Raw genomic sequence first — 17,798 nt, 5'->3', positions numbered from 1 at the left:
TAGCAGGAACCAGCCATTTTGTCCCAGCTTTGTTGTGTAACTTGGGAACTAGCTTTTTTATATTTATTTTCATGTTCAAACTTCCCAAAAAAAAAAAAAAAAACTAATCAAATAGCAGCATGAAAGAGAACTATTAGACCAGCCATACACAGGTTGACCTACCCCAATGTTACTATTTTCCTGGATTTTTCCAAGCATGTGGCTTGGATTTCAGCACTGAGGAGGTCTGGCTGCCTGTCTTCTGCTTTCGAGCTGGATGGTGTCTCAGGACTGCTATTACCTAGAGATCTTGGTGATCCATGTCTGCTGCTGCTCTTGTTGTTACTGTTACAAGCTGAAAACATGACAACTTTGTTTTATTATACTGGAAGCTGAAATCATTTCATAGTAATGGATAGGCAGGTATATGTGAGGCAGAAAAGAAATTAAATCAACTCTCCTTAAATTGCCTATTTTTTTGCATTGTAAAAATTCAAAACCCTTTACTTTAACAAATGGCTATCCATATAGAAATTGCTTATAAAATCATGGCTTTGTCCAAGCTGAAGCAAAGGCATGAAAAAGGTCCAGTGAGTGAGTGGGACTGCACTCCTCTGTGCTCTCTCCTGTCTGACAGCACTCCTCTGTGCTCTCTCCTGTCTGACAGCACTCCTCTGTGCTCTCTCCTGTCTGACAGCACTCCTCTGTGCTCTCTCCTGTCTGACAGCACTCCTCTGTGCTCTCTCCTGTCTGACAGCACTCCTCTGTGCTCTCTCCTGTCTGACAGCACTCCTCTGTGCTCTCTCCTGTCTGACAGCACTCCTCTGTGCTCTCTCCTGTCCGATAGAACTCCTCTGTGCTCTCTCCTATCTGATAGGACTCCTCTGTGTGCTCTGTCCTATCAGACAGAAGAGAGCACAAAGGAGTCCTATCAGACACAGAGGAGTGCTATCTCACCCTCACTTACTGGACATTGTCCATGCCTGTGCTTCAGCTTGGACAAAGCCATGATTTTATAAGCCACAATTATCTTATGAAGTATATAAGAAAGGTACATTTTTTGCCAAGATGTACAACATATAAAAAGTTTTTAATTTGAAAGTGCCTATTTAAATGTATATGGTGCATAATGCTCTGTTCATATTAGGCCCATAGGTTTAGCCAATGATCAGCTGATTGAAAAAGTTGCAGTGCTCCCATGAAACCTGTGGCTCCTTCACTGCTTACCAGGCTTCGCTCTGAACACTCAGCAACAGTTATACCTAGTATTGAGCGCTGCCTGCCTATTATGAAGAGAGGAAACCATAGTGACGCCACAAGCACCATGGCCAATTCAGCTTATCAGTGGTGGTGCCAAGAGTCAAAGCCCCCATTGATGGTCTATCCAAAAGGATACACCATCAGTAAAAAGTCTCAGAAAACCCCTAAACTGATTTTAACAGCAGCGAACAAAAACTATATGCATTTCTGTATGCTTCAATTCCATTAAATTTATTAACATGGAACTAAAGCACATTTCTGTGTAGATAGAAATTTTAGTACAAATACCTTCAGAGGGAGCTTGACATTCTCCTTTAGCACGATGACTGCTGTCTCCACTGTCAACTGCTCTCCGTAAGGAAAGACTTCCTGTTCTTTCACTGGTTCGTGAATGCTTGGGGGAATTACATTTTTTGGCGGTTGCTAGAAAAATTTAAATTGTTGTGCTATGTTATTAATACAGTACAATTGTGCACATAATGTTATTCCCTCACAGCAGTACCTCTTCCCCGGTGGGGCTCACAAATTAATCTCCCAATACATGCACACACATAAGCAGCACGGATTTAGTGTCAAAATGGATGTCAGAGAAAAAATTGTATGATAAAGAATCAATGATATCACGCAAGTAACTTACCAAGAATAAAATAATAAAAACTTAGAATACTGGCATTCTCGACAAACCCTTAAAGTGTATTGCAATGGCAAGTGCACTTGGATTAATTCAGCAGTGTGATTCAGAACTGCTGCATTTCTATTTTTATCAATATTTTATTTTGGTTTTCAAATATTTCAAAAGGAAACAGAAGGGTGAAAACACAAGCATTGTACTAAAATAATATGTAAATACAAATAGGAGGTAGTACAGTTCAAAGAAGGAGAAAGGCTCGCAGGCCACAGAAATACAGGGAAACATTAGCAATAAAGTCCCTTTGGGTGCTCAGACCTTGTGATTATCTGTAAACTACCTCTCTAAAAGAAAACAGTTCGGAACGGATTTAATTTGACAAGCAAGTACAAAGACTGAGGAATAAGACAGCGGGTACTGCGTAGGGCAGTGGAAGGGGTTAAAAGAACAGTTTGAAGCAGAGAAAGACAAGAAAGACATATTAAAGGAGGAATGGAAAGAGGACAGAGGGAGGGAGAAAAGAAGAATTGGAGATGGGGGGCTGGGAGAAGGGAAGGGGGAGAGTATGAGGAGGGGAGGGGGGGATGATAAGGTGGGAAGGTGGGGGAAAGAAAGGGGAGGGGAGGGGGGGTATGGGGTGATAACCCTAAGGCAGAATTTTATAGGGAGCTAACATTGAGATAGCAAGGAAGGGAAGGGCAAGGCTCCAGTGGAATTTAGAGCAAGGACATGAAGTCACGCCAAGGAGTCCACTCGCATACTCGTTTCCTACGGGTATGATCACTCCAGCTAGAGAGTTCTTCCATATGGCTTATCTGGGAGACCTTGCCCATAGATCTGCTGCATTTCTAAGCTAGAAATTTGACTCAACATTAAAGTTATTTTTGCTAGGATGAACACTTAGCCCCTATCCGGGGTTAACTGTCTGATCACATGGGTCCTATGGGAATGCCAAACACAGCCGAGCACTGTGCCCCCCTATAGACAATGAATGTTGTGGTAGTTGAGCATGCTCACTGCCACTTCATTTAGACCCAGGTTTTCATGGACATGAGTGTATCAGGCAGGCTGTAAAAAGAACACTGAACGTCACTATGCAATACAATAGAGAAGTACTGTAGGATATTGTGGACAGAATAAAAAAAAGAAAAAAAAAAGTGTAATTCTATATAAATTGTTAATACCACACCTATAACAAACTATAAAATTATTACACTTATGCCATGTTGTGAACAAAGTAATAGTAGTGGGGGGTTAGATGTCTGATTGCAGGGGGGGATGGGGGTGTCAAGCCACTGGGACCCCTCATGATCTCTGGGGAAGGCACTCTGGCATTCTGAACATTTATGTTCAGAACGGCGGCTTCACTCAGCCGTGTTAGTGACGTCACACCACACCCCTTCGATTCATGTCTATGGGAGGGGGCATGACAGCTAAGTACTTCTGCTCCAGAAGCTTACCCTCCTATAGACATGAATGGAGGGGGGCATGGGGTGACGTCAGGAGCGCTGCCACCCGAAGCCGGCTTTCTGAACATAAAATGTTCACAACACCGGGGTGCTGGATATCGCAGGGGTCTTGCCTTTGGTGAGGGAATAAGATGTCTAGGGGCAGAGTACCCCTTTAAAATCAAGGTCAAAACCATAGGATGGGCCCCATACCGGAGATCGTAGGGCCCCAGCAGTCTAACCCACCCCAGCCTCCCATGATCAAACACTTATCCCCTATGCCAAGGGTCTTAAACTGGTGGCCCTCCAGATGTTGCAAAACCTCAACTAGCAGCATTCCCGACAGCCATCAGCTGCAGCAAATGGCTGTCTAGGCATGTCCAGGCATACTGAAAGCTGAAGTTTTCCAACATCTGGAGGGCCGCCAGTCTGAGAAGTTCAGTTTCCCATAGTACCCCTTGAAAGGGGTTAAACAGGTATACTTGAATCGTGTATGGCAATTTGCTAGACCAATATGATTGAACAATTACAGCACAGGAAGCTATTAAGTACAATACAGGCAATTTCAGACTTACTGTTTCTCACATAACAGCTTGCAAGAGAAGATTTCCTAAGCAGCTCCATTCCGAGTTCTTGTAACTTGCTACATCCTTCCCCGCTTCCTGTTGCTAAAGTGTCCAGCTCTCCAGTGCTATTTGTCTGGCCTTCACTGGGCCCGGCGCTACTGCTCCTGACTTCACATATCTGACTTTTCACGGCAGAAAGCTTGCTGCGCACCTCGAGGACCTGAGACTTGTACCTCTTCAGCATCTTCAGATCTGGAGACACACGCCAGGATGTCTGCTGTGATCGGGTTTCTCTGTCTTTTCGAGAACAGGATGCTGAAAGCAGAAAAATATAAAAATGCTTTAGTACGTTGGCAGAATAAATGTAGTAATGTAAAAGGCCATCACACTTTTTAACCCCTTAAGGACTCAGCCCATTTGGGCTTTAGGGACTCAGACAATTTTATTTTTACGTTTTCATTTTTTCCTCCTCGCCTTCAAAAAATCATAACTCTTTTATATTTTCATCCACAGACTAGTAAGAGGGCTTTTTTTTGCGCGACCAGTTATGAGGTATGTACTTACTCCAAAGAAACGTATTTACAAATCAAATTTACAATGACATTTTCTCCTTTTACCACTTGTGAAAATGAAAAATTTGGGGTAACCCCAGCATTTTAGTGTAAAAAAAAAAAAATCACATTTTTCATTTTCACATCCCACTTCACAAACATTTATCAAACACCTGTGGGGTGTTAAGACTCGCTGTACCCCTTGTTATGTTCCTTGAGGGGTTTGCAAAATAGTATGCCATGTGTTTTTTTTTTTTTTTTTTTTTTGCTGTCCTGGCACCATAGGGGCTTCCTAAATGAGACATGCCCCCCAAAAACCATTTCAGCAAAATTTGCAAATGTCTGAGAATTGTAGTGCGCCCGCAGTGCATTTGACATCCAAACACGGGGTATTTCCATACTCCGAAGAGATGGGGTTACAAATTTGGGGAGCATTTTCTCCTTTTACCCCTTGCAAAAATGAAAAATTTAGGGAAAAACCAGCATTTTAGTAAAAAAATAAAAAATTAATTTACATATTCAAAGTTGTCAAACACCTGTGGGTGTTAAGGCTCAGCGGACCCCTTGTTACGTTCCTTGAGTGGTGTATTTTCCAAAATAGTATGCCATGTGGTTATTTTTGCTGTTCTAGCATCATAGGGGCTTCCTAAATAGGACATACCCCCCAAAAACCATTTCAGAAAAACTCACTCCCCAAATTCCCATTGTCACTCCTTCCCTTCTGCGCCCGCCGAACACTTGACATACACATGAGTTATTTCCTTACTCCAGAGAAATTGGGTTACAAATTTTAGTAAGATTTTTCTTCTTTTACCCCTTGTAAAAATTCAAAAACTGGGTCTATAAGAACATGCAAGTGTAAAAAATGAAGATTTTGAATTTTCTCCTTCACTTTGCTGCTATTCCTGTGAAACACCTAAAGGGTTAACACGCTTACTGAATATCATTTTGAATATTTCTAATATGAAGGCCCTTCAAATCCACTTCAAAACTGAACTGGTCCCTGAAAAATTCTGCTTTTGAAAATTTTGTGAAAAATTGGAAAATTGCTGCTGAACTTTGAAGCCCTCTGATGTCTTCCAAAAGTAAAAACATGTCAACTTTATGATGCAAACATAAAGTAGACATATTGTGTATGTGAATCAATATATAATTTATTTGGAATATTCATTTTCCTTATAAGCAGAGAGCTTCAAAGTTAGAAAAATGCTAAATTTTAAATTTTTTCATCAAATTTGGGAATTTTTCACCAAGAAATTATGCAAGTATCAACACAAATTTACCACTAACAAAGTGGAATACATCACAAAAAAAAAAAACAATCTCGGAATCAGAATGAAAGGTAAAAAGCATCCCAGAGTTATTAATGCTTAAAGTGAAAGTGGTCAGATATGCAAAAAACGCTCTGGTCCTACAGTGAAAATTTGCCTGGTCTTTAAGAGGTTAAGGACCAAGGGCATACCTGTATACCCTGGTCCCGTTAACAGGGTTAAAACCATTCTAATGAGCCGACAACGGGTTAAACCCTGTTGCTACGGCCAGCCAGGACCCACGGCTAATGCCTGGCACTGCCGAACGGGCCCATACCCGGCATTAACCCTTTAGACGCTGTGATCAAAGTTGATTGAGGCCTCTAAAGTGTGGGGTTAATGGTGCCGGTTAGCCCAGTGGAGCTGATCAGGACTGATGGCGGTGAAATCGCGGGTCCTGATCAGCTGACTGGACGACTAGAGGGTCCTCACCTGCCTCCTCCTCATCCGTTCGGAGATCTGCTACTCCAAGCCTACTCAGCAGGCTAGAGTAGCAGAGCACCAAGAACACTGATCAATGCTATGCTATGGCATAGCATTGATCAGTGTAAGCAATAAAAAGATTGCATATTGTAGACCCCTGCGAGTGCTAAGAAAAAGAAAAGTGTAAAAAAAGTTCATATAAGTGAATTAACCCCTTCCCTATATTAAATCACTTTTTCTCATTTTTAAATAAAACTATGTAATAAAAATAATCATATGTGGTACCACTGCTTGCATAAATGTCTGAACTATTAAAATATAAGGTTAGCTAAACCACACGGTCGATGGTGTACACGTAAAAAATACCAGTCCAAAATTGTGCATTTTTGGTCACTACATATACCATAAAAAATGAATAAAAAGCGATAAAAAAAATTATACCGAGAAAAACTACAGACCACAGAGCAAAAAATGAGCCCTTATATGGCCCGTATGCTGAAAAATAAAAAAGTTATAGGGGTCAGAAGACGCCAATTTTAAATATACTAATTTTGGTGCATGATGTTATTTTTTTTTTTTTTTTTTTAAGTAAAATAAAATAAAATTCAAATTGGGCATCCTTGTGACCATATGGACCTACAGAAGATATGGTGCCATTTTTACCAAAAATTGCACTGTGTAGAAATGGTGCCCAAAAGTTACAAAATAGCGTTTTCTTTATTTTATCGCACAAATATATATATTTTGGTTTTGCAGTAGATTTTGTGGTTAAATGACTCGTATAATTACAAAGCATAATTGGTGGCACAAAAAACCAAGCCCTTATATGGGTCTGTAGGTGCAAAATTGAAAAAAATTGGCCTGGTACTTAAAGGGGTTATCCACCATAAGGTGATTTTATTATGTACCAGGCAGTAATGGACATACTTAGGAAGGATCTGCGCTTGTCTTGGGGATAAATGGCTATGTTGAGAGATTACCATAACACTGTGGCTAGCTTTTTGTGAACTTGTATTTTCTGTTTGACTTTTCTTTTTTGACTACAAATCCCACAATTCCATTTTCCTCCCTCCTACACATCAGCCACGCCACCCATTGAAACATAAATGAGCTGCATCCATTCAAAAGACCTGTGGTTTTCAATCAGGGTGCCTACAGCTGTTGCATTAGTTGCAGATTGATCTCTCTCCCACCAAGCGATCCCTCCATCCACTGAAGCAGACAGGCTCCCTGTCATCAGCTGACTAGTGAGTCAGGTCTATGTTGCATTTCAAGCTGGGAAAAATCTGAGACAGTCATTTTGTATGCTGTTAATAAATATTGGGGTGAAAATCACATAATTGTGAGAAAACGTCACAATAAGTCACAAAACGTCATATGAACTACACTAACTTTACAGCCCCTGTAGCATAGGCAAATAAAAAAAATTCCTGGAATACCCCTTTAAGGTCAAAATGGGTCCTTAAGGGGTTAAGAGTTAAGCCAGAGGTACCAAGTCATCTGGACCATAACTTTTTATATATATATATACAAAGTGCATTCAATATTTCCTACACTGTCTTAAAAAAGAAAAAAAAATAGAAAAAAATCGCACACACAAGTGCACACACTGAAAAAAAGAAATGGGATATCTTACTGCACTTTTGAGCAACTCCCATTGAAATGAAAACGCATCTCAAAATCAGCATCCAAATCCGCCCTGCAGATTCAATGCAAATTTTGAGCTACTTTTTGCTCATGTGAACATACCCTAAAAGTGACCTGTACAGGTCATAATAAAAAAGACTTTTCATTTGAACCATTAAAGACTAAAAAAAAGGTACAAAAGGAAAAAAAGGAAAAGGAAAAAAAGGCGAAACCAAATCAATAAGGCAGCGAAAATAGAACACAAAGCTGTAAAGCACTTTGTTCTTATTAGCAAATATTTTGCCCTTTACAAAATAAAGTTATGTAGTTCAGACACCTTTTCTTGATTTAAGCAATCTGCAATGTCAAGAAAGAGGCAAGGAAAATTGTTCATCAAGTGTTCTATTGTTTTAATCTCTGTCACAGTAAATGCTATGTAGTGACCTGGCAAGGCTGGCAGTTCAGGCCTGATTAACTGCAAAACAAGAACATTCTGCAGATAAGTAATCATTTCCCTTGCAGCTGCCTGGCATTCAAATATCAGCAGAAATCACGGGGCAAAGCAGACATTGCACTAGATGTTATAAGTGGCTCCTGGAAGAGGGGGTGCAAGGAAAATCCTTTATTAGGGTGGGTTCACCCTACATTTTTCAATACAGTTCAGGTATCAGGTTTTTGGATGAAAAACGGATTCCTCAAAACCAGACTAAACCGTATGAAAATGTGTGTACAAATTTTAACCCGTATATGGTTAAAAACCATATTCGGTTTGAAAAATTATGTCCGGTTGCATCTGTTTTTAAAGGGAAAAAAAATGTATACTTTGTTGAAGGAGATTTATCATTCTTTACAAACGTATGGCTTTTATATGCCATTTTTTTTTTTACTTACTTTTGCTTACATGTGACCTATTTATCAAATAGTCACAGGACCTTGATAAATCACACGTAAGCAAAACTCGGGAAACCCTCTTACAAAAGCATTTTTTAAAGCAGAAAAGTTTTCCCTTATGCTAATAGCCGAAGTTCTTTATCTACCCTTTATTAACAGTAGTGTTGATAGAGAGTGACGGGGAGGGGGGCGTACCGCATCGGGTGACACCTTGACTGGCCTACTTGGCACTAAATAGCTGCACTCCAACTATCCCTCAACAACCCATCCACCCTCCTCAGAAATAAAAAAAAAATATTAAAAACATACGAAGCCGCACCATGAATATCCGTACTCTGGAGGCTTTTTTGTTTAATTTTGAGCCCTCATTTTGTGACGTTGGTGGGCGGAGTCATGCGTCGCTGCACTGAGGTCGGAGATTACATCAGGAAGGAAGACAGCGCAGCACCAACAGGCACATAAACAATAGTGAAACCACACAAAAAAAACGGCTCGGCACGTTACCCACCCCAAAATGTGCATGAAGCTGTATTACTATGGAGGTTTTTTCTTTTTTTAAGGAAACATTTTAGTGCCACATATGGGTTATTTACGTAGTCAGTAAAAATTCTTACACAGTTATTTTGTGCCTTATTCTATTTTTACACAACATTAATTTTAAAATTTAGTGGGTAGCCAGCATGTACATGTCCTAAAATTAACAAGGTATGTAGTGTGCATTTTCAACTTTAAAATGTACCGTATATACTCGAGTATAAGCCGACCCGAGTATAAGCCGAGACCCCTAATTTCAACCCAAAATCCCAGGAAAAGTTATTGACTCGAGTATAAGCCTAGGGTGGGAAATACCTCATCCCCCCCTGTCATCATCCAGACCCGTCATTAACATCCTCATCATCATCCCCTTGTCATCATCCCACACATCCCCCCTTCATCATCCTCTTATCATCCCACACATCCCCCCTTCATCATCCCCTTGTCATCATCCCACACATCCCCCCTTCATCATCCCCTTGTCATCATCCCACACATCCCCCCTTCATCATCCCCTTATCATCCCGCACATCCCCCCTTCATCATCCCCTTATCATCCCACACATCCCCCCTTCATCATCCCCTTATCATCCCGCACATCCCCCCTTCATCATCCCCTTATCATCCCACACATCCCCCCTTCATCATCCCCTTATCATCCCACACCCCCCCTTCATCATCCCCACCCCCCTTCATCATCCCCACACCCCCCCCCTTCATCATCCTCTTCTCATCATTCGCCCTCAGTGGTCTTCAACCTGCGGACCTCCAGAGGTTTCAAAACTACAACTCCCAGCAAGCCCGGGCAGCCATCGGCTGTCCGGGCTTGCTGGGAGTTGTAGTTTTGAAACCTCCGGAGGTCCGCAGGTTGAAGACCACTGCGGCCTTCAACATCATCCAGCCCCCTCTCACCCCCTTTAGTTCTGAGTACTCACCTCCGCTCGGCGCTGGTCCGGTCCTGCAGGGCTGTCCGGTGAGGAGGTGGTCCGGTGAGGAGGTGGTCCGGGCTGCTATCTTCACCGGGGGCGCCTCTTCTCCGCGCTTCCGGCCCGGAATAGAGGCGTTGCCTGGACAATGACGCAGAAGTACGTTTGCAATGAACGCACCTATGCGTCGTTGTCACGGCAACGTGACTATTCTGAGGCCGGGCCCGAAGCGCTTAGAAGAGGCCTCCCCGGTGAAGATAGCAGCCCGGAACCAGTATCCCACCAGACCACCTCCTCACCGGACAGTCCTGCAGGACCGGACCAGCGCCGAGCGGAGGTGAGTACTCAGAACTAAAGGGGGTGAGAGGGGGCTGGATGATGTTGAAGGCCGCAGTGGTCTTCAACCTGCGGACCTCCGGAGGTTTCAAAACTACAACTCCCAGCAAGCCCGGACAGCCGATGGCTGCCCGGGCTTGCTGGGAGTTGTAGTTTTGAAACCTCTGGAGGTCCGCAGGTTGAAGACCACTGCGGGTGGGGGAGTTCACTCGAGTATAAGCCGAGGGGGGTGTTTTCAGCACGAAAAATCGTGCTGAAAAACTCGGCCTATACTCGAGTATATACGGTAGTTATATAATAATTTTTTTCTATAATTAACATTAATGTGTTAACGTCCTTTTCTGCAGATGTATGCACCTTCTGTAAGCCAGGTTGGACCTGGAATACATATGCGACTTTTAAATGGAGATGCAACTTTTTTCTTCATAAATAGCGACTATCGCATTTGATAAATACATGACCACTGCAAAGTAAAAAAAATAAAAAATAATAATTACGTGAGCAGATATCAGAAATGTGCTTTGCAATAAGCAAAAATAAAAAAATCACAGCATGTATAGAAAAGTGGCACGTGCGTGCGACATTTTTAAGCAAAAAAAAATCTATTACTGAGCTTGATAAATCTCCTTTAACTTCACTCTATTATGAATAAAGTTTTACTTGTTTGATTGAAATTCCAAGAAAAAAAAACTGTGCAAAGTCAAAAACCGTATGGTGCGAACTGGATGGAACCGTACGCACATACGGTTCTGTACAGTTCCCATTGACTCCCATGTTTTTAAAAAAACGTATACGGTTTAATATGGTTTTTCACCCGGATCAACAACCATGGTAGGCTGCGGTTTTTGGTACAGGGAAAAAAAAAAAAAAAACAGACAAAATTGTGCAAGATGCAAAACGGACACAACTGGATGAATCGTTTGGCATACGGTTTTCAATACGGTTCCATACGGTTTTCAAATTGAAAAAGTATACGGGAACTGCATTGCAAAAACGTGGTGTGAACTCACCCTTAGTTGTACAGTCATCTTTGCCAAAGGTCATTTTACGCTCACTTATATGGTGACGATATTACTGTATAGATGTGCCAGGGACTGGTTAATGGTCCATTCACACGTACAGTATTCTGTGCAGATTTGATGCGCAGGATTTTCTGCTGCAGATTTAAATGTAAACTCAATGACTGAACACAGCTTAAAATTCTGCGCATCAAATCTGCACAGAATACTGTACGTGTGAATAGACCCTAAAGGTCCCTTTGGACGCTGCTGTCAACTTTGACGGCAGCGATCTAAAAGGGTTAATAGCCGCCCACGGCGATCGCCAAGTGTCTGCTATTAACGGCAGCCCCCAGCTGGGGGGGCCGGCCTGTATGGCGCAGGCTCAAGTCAGGAGACCGCGCCATACACCGCTTGCCATCTAAGGAAGAGCCGGCTCGTCCTAAGACGGCAACCGGTTAAAACAATTACTTGTCTCTATTTATTTTCTTGAGTTGCGTTCACAAACAAACACTAAGATTTGCTGCAGATTTTTCCAAGTAACTTCGACAGGGAAATCAAAATCTGCAACAGATCTGCAACAAATCCATCATGTTTGAACATAGCCTTTATGTTTCTTTTTACTTAAAGGAAATCTGTCATCAGAATCACCCGCACTAAACCTGTTACACAGGCTAGTAGTGTGGGTGATCCTGATTAAAACGCTCCTTACCTGGTTAAAAATGGTTCAGCGCTTCTTAAGATATCTATATTTTTAGTTTTCTGTTATTCCCTGGCTTGGGACTCAGTGGGAGGTGTTATCATCTGGGACTCGGCCACACGTCATTCTAGCTGGGCGGAGCTGCCGCCCGGCTCATGAATATTCATGAACTTATCCTCCTGGTCTAATTCTTCTTTCTCGGTCTGTTTGTGAATAAATACACCCTCCGTCCCTCCCTTCCTCCCACCCCCGGCTTTTCACTTATGCAGCCTGTCTTCTTACTTGTATAGGGCCGCAGCTTGAGTGAAGCCGGGGGGAGAACGCCGCTTCCGAGTGTACGGAACGCGGCGCATGCGCGGCCCTCCACACCAGACCGAGAAAGAAGAATTAGACCAGGAGGATAAGTTCATGAATATTCATGAGCTGGGCGGCAGCTCCGCCCAGCTAGAATGACGTGTGGCCGAGTCCCAGATGATAACACCTCCCACTGAGTCCCAAGCCAGGGAATAACAGAAAACTAAAAATAAAGATATCTGAAGAACAGCTGAACCATTTTTAACCAGGTAAGGAGCGTTTTAATCAGGATCACCCGCACTACTAGCCTGTGTAAGAGGTTTAGTGCGGGTGATTCTGATGACAGATTTCCTTTAAAGTGCTTAACACAAAAGGCTGATGAAATCTCTATAGCCTACTTTTTACCTATACATAACTGTAGTGAGATAAAAGGAGGAAGGGGCAGCATACACATCATACGGCCAACATAACGTAATGACCACGGAACCAGGAAAAGGGAGCGCACTGGGGACTGCATTGGGACAGTGGAGGCACCAGGGAGAGTGGGCAGAATAGTAATGTAAAGAAACCCCTATCCTGGAGTACTACTTTCAGTAAATATGCACAAGATGGGAACAAAAACAAAACAAAAAAACACAAAGAAAAGTATACTTCGCTTTCCCAATGATATTCAGTCCTGATGCCTGTGGTGTGTCTTAGCACAAGGTGTCCTGTCTCAGCCACTGATTAGCTGAGTGGGCACTTCATTGCACTGAGACAGACCACAGGAAGTGCTGAGTAGCAGGACTAGGCACCATCGCAATAAACTGCAGGATAAGGGAAGGTAAGTAAAAGTTTTTTTTACCCCACCTAAGCATATAAAAAACCCTGGTGCCCAAGCCTGTTACATGACACTGCTGCTCAGCCCATCACTGGCCAAGGCGGGACATTGCTGCGGCCAGCAATAAGTTCAGTGCAGTTAATGACTAATAATTAACAGTAGCGCTATGATATGGATATGGTGGTGTGCCCAATTGTGCTGCTTGAATAAAAAGTATGTACCCGTATATTGTACACAATATAGATACACCTAAAATACAGTTTATTAGTAAGCGCTAAATGGGACTTAAAATAATTAAATACGTGTATAGAATGGTATGGAAAAATGCATACCTATATAGAGATGTGATGGATAGCTATGCTGACATTGTCCGTAATAAGTAAAGGGATATCTGATCTAAAATAACTGCAAGATAAATTAAAAAACAATGTTATTATAATTAACTAGCTGAGTACCCGGCATTGCCCGATTTTTCCTTCCTCATCCTTGTTGGGGAGGAAAATCAACAAAGGAGGAAGCTTTTGACTTCATATCCCATTCACATATATTGTTGTCATATTGTTGTGGGAACATACATTTTTTGCATGGGACTTTAACCTCTTAAAGGGTTACTCCGGTGCTTACACATCAAGATGCCTGATCCCATGAGTCCCGCCGCTGCCTGATCCCGGGAGTACCTCTTTAAGGACCAAGCCCATTTTCACCTTAAGGACCAGGGGAATTTTATTTTAGCGTTTTCGTTTTTTACTCCTCGCCTTCTAAAATCCATAACTTCTTTATATTTCCATCTACAGACCCATATAAGGGCTTGTTTTTTGCGTGACCAATTGTACTTTGTACTGAAACCTCTCGTTTTACCATAAAATGTACCGCGAACCCCCAAAAAATGTAAAATTTTTAGGGAGGAAATTTTAATGAAAATCACAATTTAGCACATTTTGGAGGGTTTTGTTTTCACACTATACACTTTACGGTAATAATGACATGTGTTCTTTATTCTGTGGGTCAATACGATTAAAATGATTCCCATGGCTAGATACTTTAATAATTTTGTACCGCTTTAAAAAATCTAAAACTTTATGTACAAAATCAGTACCGTATATACTCGAGTATAAGCAGAGTTTTTCAGCACGATTTTTCGTGCTGAAAACACCCCCCTCGGCTTATACTCGAGTGAACTCCCCCACCCGCAGTGGTCTTCAACCTGCGGACTTCCAGAGGTTTCAAAACTACAACTCCCAGCAAGCCAGGGCAGCCATCGGCTGTCCGGGCTTGCTGGGAGTTGTAGTTTTGAAACCTCCGGAGGTCCGCAGGTTGAAGACCACTGCGGCCTTCAACATCATCCAGCCCCCTCTCACCCCCTTTAGTTCTGAGTACTCACCTCCGCTCGGCGCTGGTCCGGTCCTGCAGGGCTGTCCGGTAAGGAGGTGGTCCGGTGAGGAGGTGGTCCGGGCTGCTATCTTCACCGGGGAGGCCTCTTCTAAGCGCTTCGGGCCCGGCCTCAGAATAGTCACGTTGCCTTGACAACGACGCAGATACGTCGTTGTCAAGGCAACGGCTCTATTCCGGGCCGGAAGCGCGGAGAAGAGGCGCCCCCGGTGAAGATAGCAGCCCGGACCACCTCCTTACCGGACAGCCCTGCAGGACCGGACCAGCGCCGAGCGGAGGTGAGTACTCAGAACTAAAGGGGGTGAGAGGGGGCTGGATGATGTTGAAGGCCGCAGTGGTCTTCAACCTGCGGACCTCCGGAGGTTTCAAAACTACAACTCCCAGCAAGCCCGGACAGCCGATGGCTGCCCGGGCTTGCTGGGAGTTGTAGTTTTGAAACCTCTGGAGGTCCGCATGTTGAAGGCCGCAGTGGTCTTCAACCTGCGGACCTCCGGAGGTTTCAAAACTACAACTCCCAGCAAGCCCGGACAGCCGATGGCTGCCCGGGCTTGCTGGGAGTTGTAGTTTTGAAACCTCTGGAGGTCCGCAGGTTGAAGACCACTGAGGGCGAATGATGAGAAGAGGATGATGAAGGGGGGGGGGGTGTGGGATGATTACAAGGGGATGATGAAGGGGGGATGTGTGGGATGATAAGGGGATGTGTGGGATGATGACAAAGGGATGATGAAGGGGGGATGTGTGGGATGATGACAAGGGGATGATGAAGGGGGGATGTGTGGGATAAGGGGATGTGTGGGATGATGACAAGGGGATGATGAAGGGGGGATGTGTGGGATAAGGGGATGTGTGGGATAAGGGGATGTGTGGGATGATGACAAGGGGATGATGAAGGGGGGATGTGTGGGATGATGACAAGGGGATGATGAAGGGGGGGATGTGTGGGATGATAAGGGGATGTGTGGGATGATGACAAGGGGATGATGAAGGGGGGATGTGTGGGATGATGACAAGGGGATGATGAGGATGTTAATGACGGGTCTGGATGATGACAGGGGGGGATGAGGTATTTCCCACCCTAGGCTTATACTCGAGTCAATAACTTTTCCTGGGATTTTGGGTTGAAATTAGGGGTCTCGGCTTATACTCGGGTCGGCTTATACTCGAGTATATACGGTAATCTAAAATCGCCCTATTTTGACCACCTATAACTTTTTCATTTTTCCGTATATAGGGTGGTATGAGGGCTCATTTCTTGCACCGTCATCTGTACTTTTTATCGATACCACATTTTCATATATAAACTTTTAGATAATTTTTTATTATTTTTTTAAAATAAAATGTGACAAACTAGCTGCATTTTTTTATTTTTTGCGTTTACGCCATTCACCGTACGGGATAATTAACATTATATTTTGATAGTACGGACATTTACCCATGCGGTGATACCAAATAGGTTTATAAAAAAAAAATTACGCTTTTTGGGGTAAAATGGGAAAAACTGACAATTTTTATTTTTTATTGGGGGAGGGGATTTTTCACTTTATTTTTTTTTTTTTTTTTACATTTTTCAACTTTTTTTTCACACTTTGTATGTCCCCATAGGGAACTATCTATAGCAATTCTTTGATTTCTAATACTGTTCAGTGCTATGTATAGGACATAGCACTAATCAGTGTTATCGGTGATCTTCGGCTCTGGTCTGCTCGACCTCCGTCCGCCATGCTGGATGATCGTATCGCCGCAGCAGCGCTGCGGGTGATCCGATCATCCATTCAAAGTACCGCACTGCTGCAGATTCCGTTATCAGTATTGATCACGGGATCCGAGGGGTTAATGGCAGACATCCGCGCGATCGCGGATGTCGGCTATTACCGGCGGGTCCCCGGGTGCTACTAGCAGCCGGAACCTGCCGTGTATGACGCGGGCACCTTTCCGATGCTCGCGGTCATACACAGGACGTAAATGTACATCCTGGAGCAGGAAGTCCCTCCACGTTTTTGCCTGCGGTCAGGAAACCGCATATGGCCGAAAACGAAGCCGACCGGAGGCTACGGTTCACTCCGGTCGGCTCATAGACATACATTAAATACGGTTCCCGAATATGGCCGATTGCGGGTGCCGTGATTAAGCCCCGCCCCCTCCTCCCAACCGTATACGGGAGCCGTATTTAACAAAACGTGGTGTGAACCCAGCCTTACGTTTCCTTCGTCGGGGATGGTGTGTGTGGTCTTTACTTCCTTATATTACCTGCGAGCAAAGTTACCTCCCATAATTCTTGATGGACATGTATCTCTCCTTTTTCTTTGATTCATACAGTGTCCACCATGGTTTATAAACAAAATAAAATAAAAATTCTAATTCGGAATTTAGCCCATGGGGAATCATAGTATTCATTTTAAAAATCCATTTAGATTCCGCTCTGGAGAGTTGCGCTATGTAATTCCCTCCTCTCCAGTTTGAAATAATTTTGGATCCTTTAATTTGTTGTTGGCGTTTTTCCTTATAGTGGGATGGCAGAGGATGAGCCACGTAGCCTCTTTTTATATTATATGCATGTTCACCCAACCTAGCTGATAGTTGTCTTTTGGTACGTCCTATATATATTTTATTACACGGGCACTGGATGCCATATATAACACCTGCCATTTTACAGTTTATATGATCATTTATTATATATTCTACTTTTTCCTTTGGGATTAATATTTTATAGATAGGACTTGTACTTTTGCTGGTTGTGCACATTTTGCAGTATTTGCATGGAAAAAAACCTTCCTTTAAAGTTAATAATAATGATACCTGTTTATCCTTCCCATCATTTGATTTCTTTAGTTTTACGGTGGGAACAATTTTGTTTCCTATATTACTCGCTTTTCTATATATAAATGTCGGAGTGACTGACATATGCTCGCCTATTATTTTGTCATTCTTCGGAATATTCTAGTGTTTTTTTTTTTTATTATTTTTTTGTAATAAATGACTTTGTTTACAAAAATTTGTGATTATTGGAATTTTCATTTTGGACATGTCAGTTACTGTTTTTTCTTTGTTTTGTTTTTTTATAATTAGACCTTGTCTGTATTTTTTCTATTTCTTTACAGGTGTTTTAAGACTTTTGTGTC

The 17,798-nt window shown here is 42.8% G+C and overlaps 1 protein-coding gene across 4 annotated transcripts in view; it reads right to left on the bottom strand.

The window, feature by feature from the left end:
* The window catches only part of TRIM37 (tripartite motif containing 37), a 212,303-nt gene that overhangs the window by 63,137 nt on the left and 131,368 nt on the right, over positions 1 to 17,798 (bottom strand). For all 4 annotated transcript variants that reach the window (XM_056556846.1, XM_056556847.1, XM_056556848.1 and 1 more), the window contains 3 exons: positions 3,891 to 4,196; positions 1,528 to 1,662; positions 163 to 334 (listed from right to left, as the gene is read on the bottom strand). In XM_056556846.1, coding sequence (XP_056412821.1) covers positions 163 to 334; positions 1,528 to 1,662; positions 3,891 to 4,196 — 613 coding nt within the window. The remainder of the gene's footprint in view (positions 1 to 162; positions 335 to 1,527; positions 1,663 to 3,890; positions 4,197 to 17,798) is intronic.

This window comes from Hyla sarda, chromosome 2 (assembly GCF_029499605.1).
Source record: "Hyla sarda isolate aHylSar1 chromosome 2, aHylSar1.hap1, whole genome shotgun sequence".
Classification (NCBI taxonomy): domain Eukaryota; kingdom Metazoa; phylum Chordata; class Amphibia; order Anura; family Hylidae; genus Hyla; species Hyla sarda.
The sequence above is the reverse complement of the archived record's forward strand: the minus strand, read 5'-3'. Positions and strand labels throughout refer to the sequence as shown.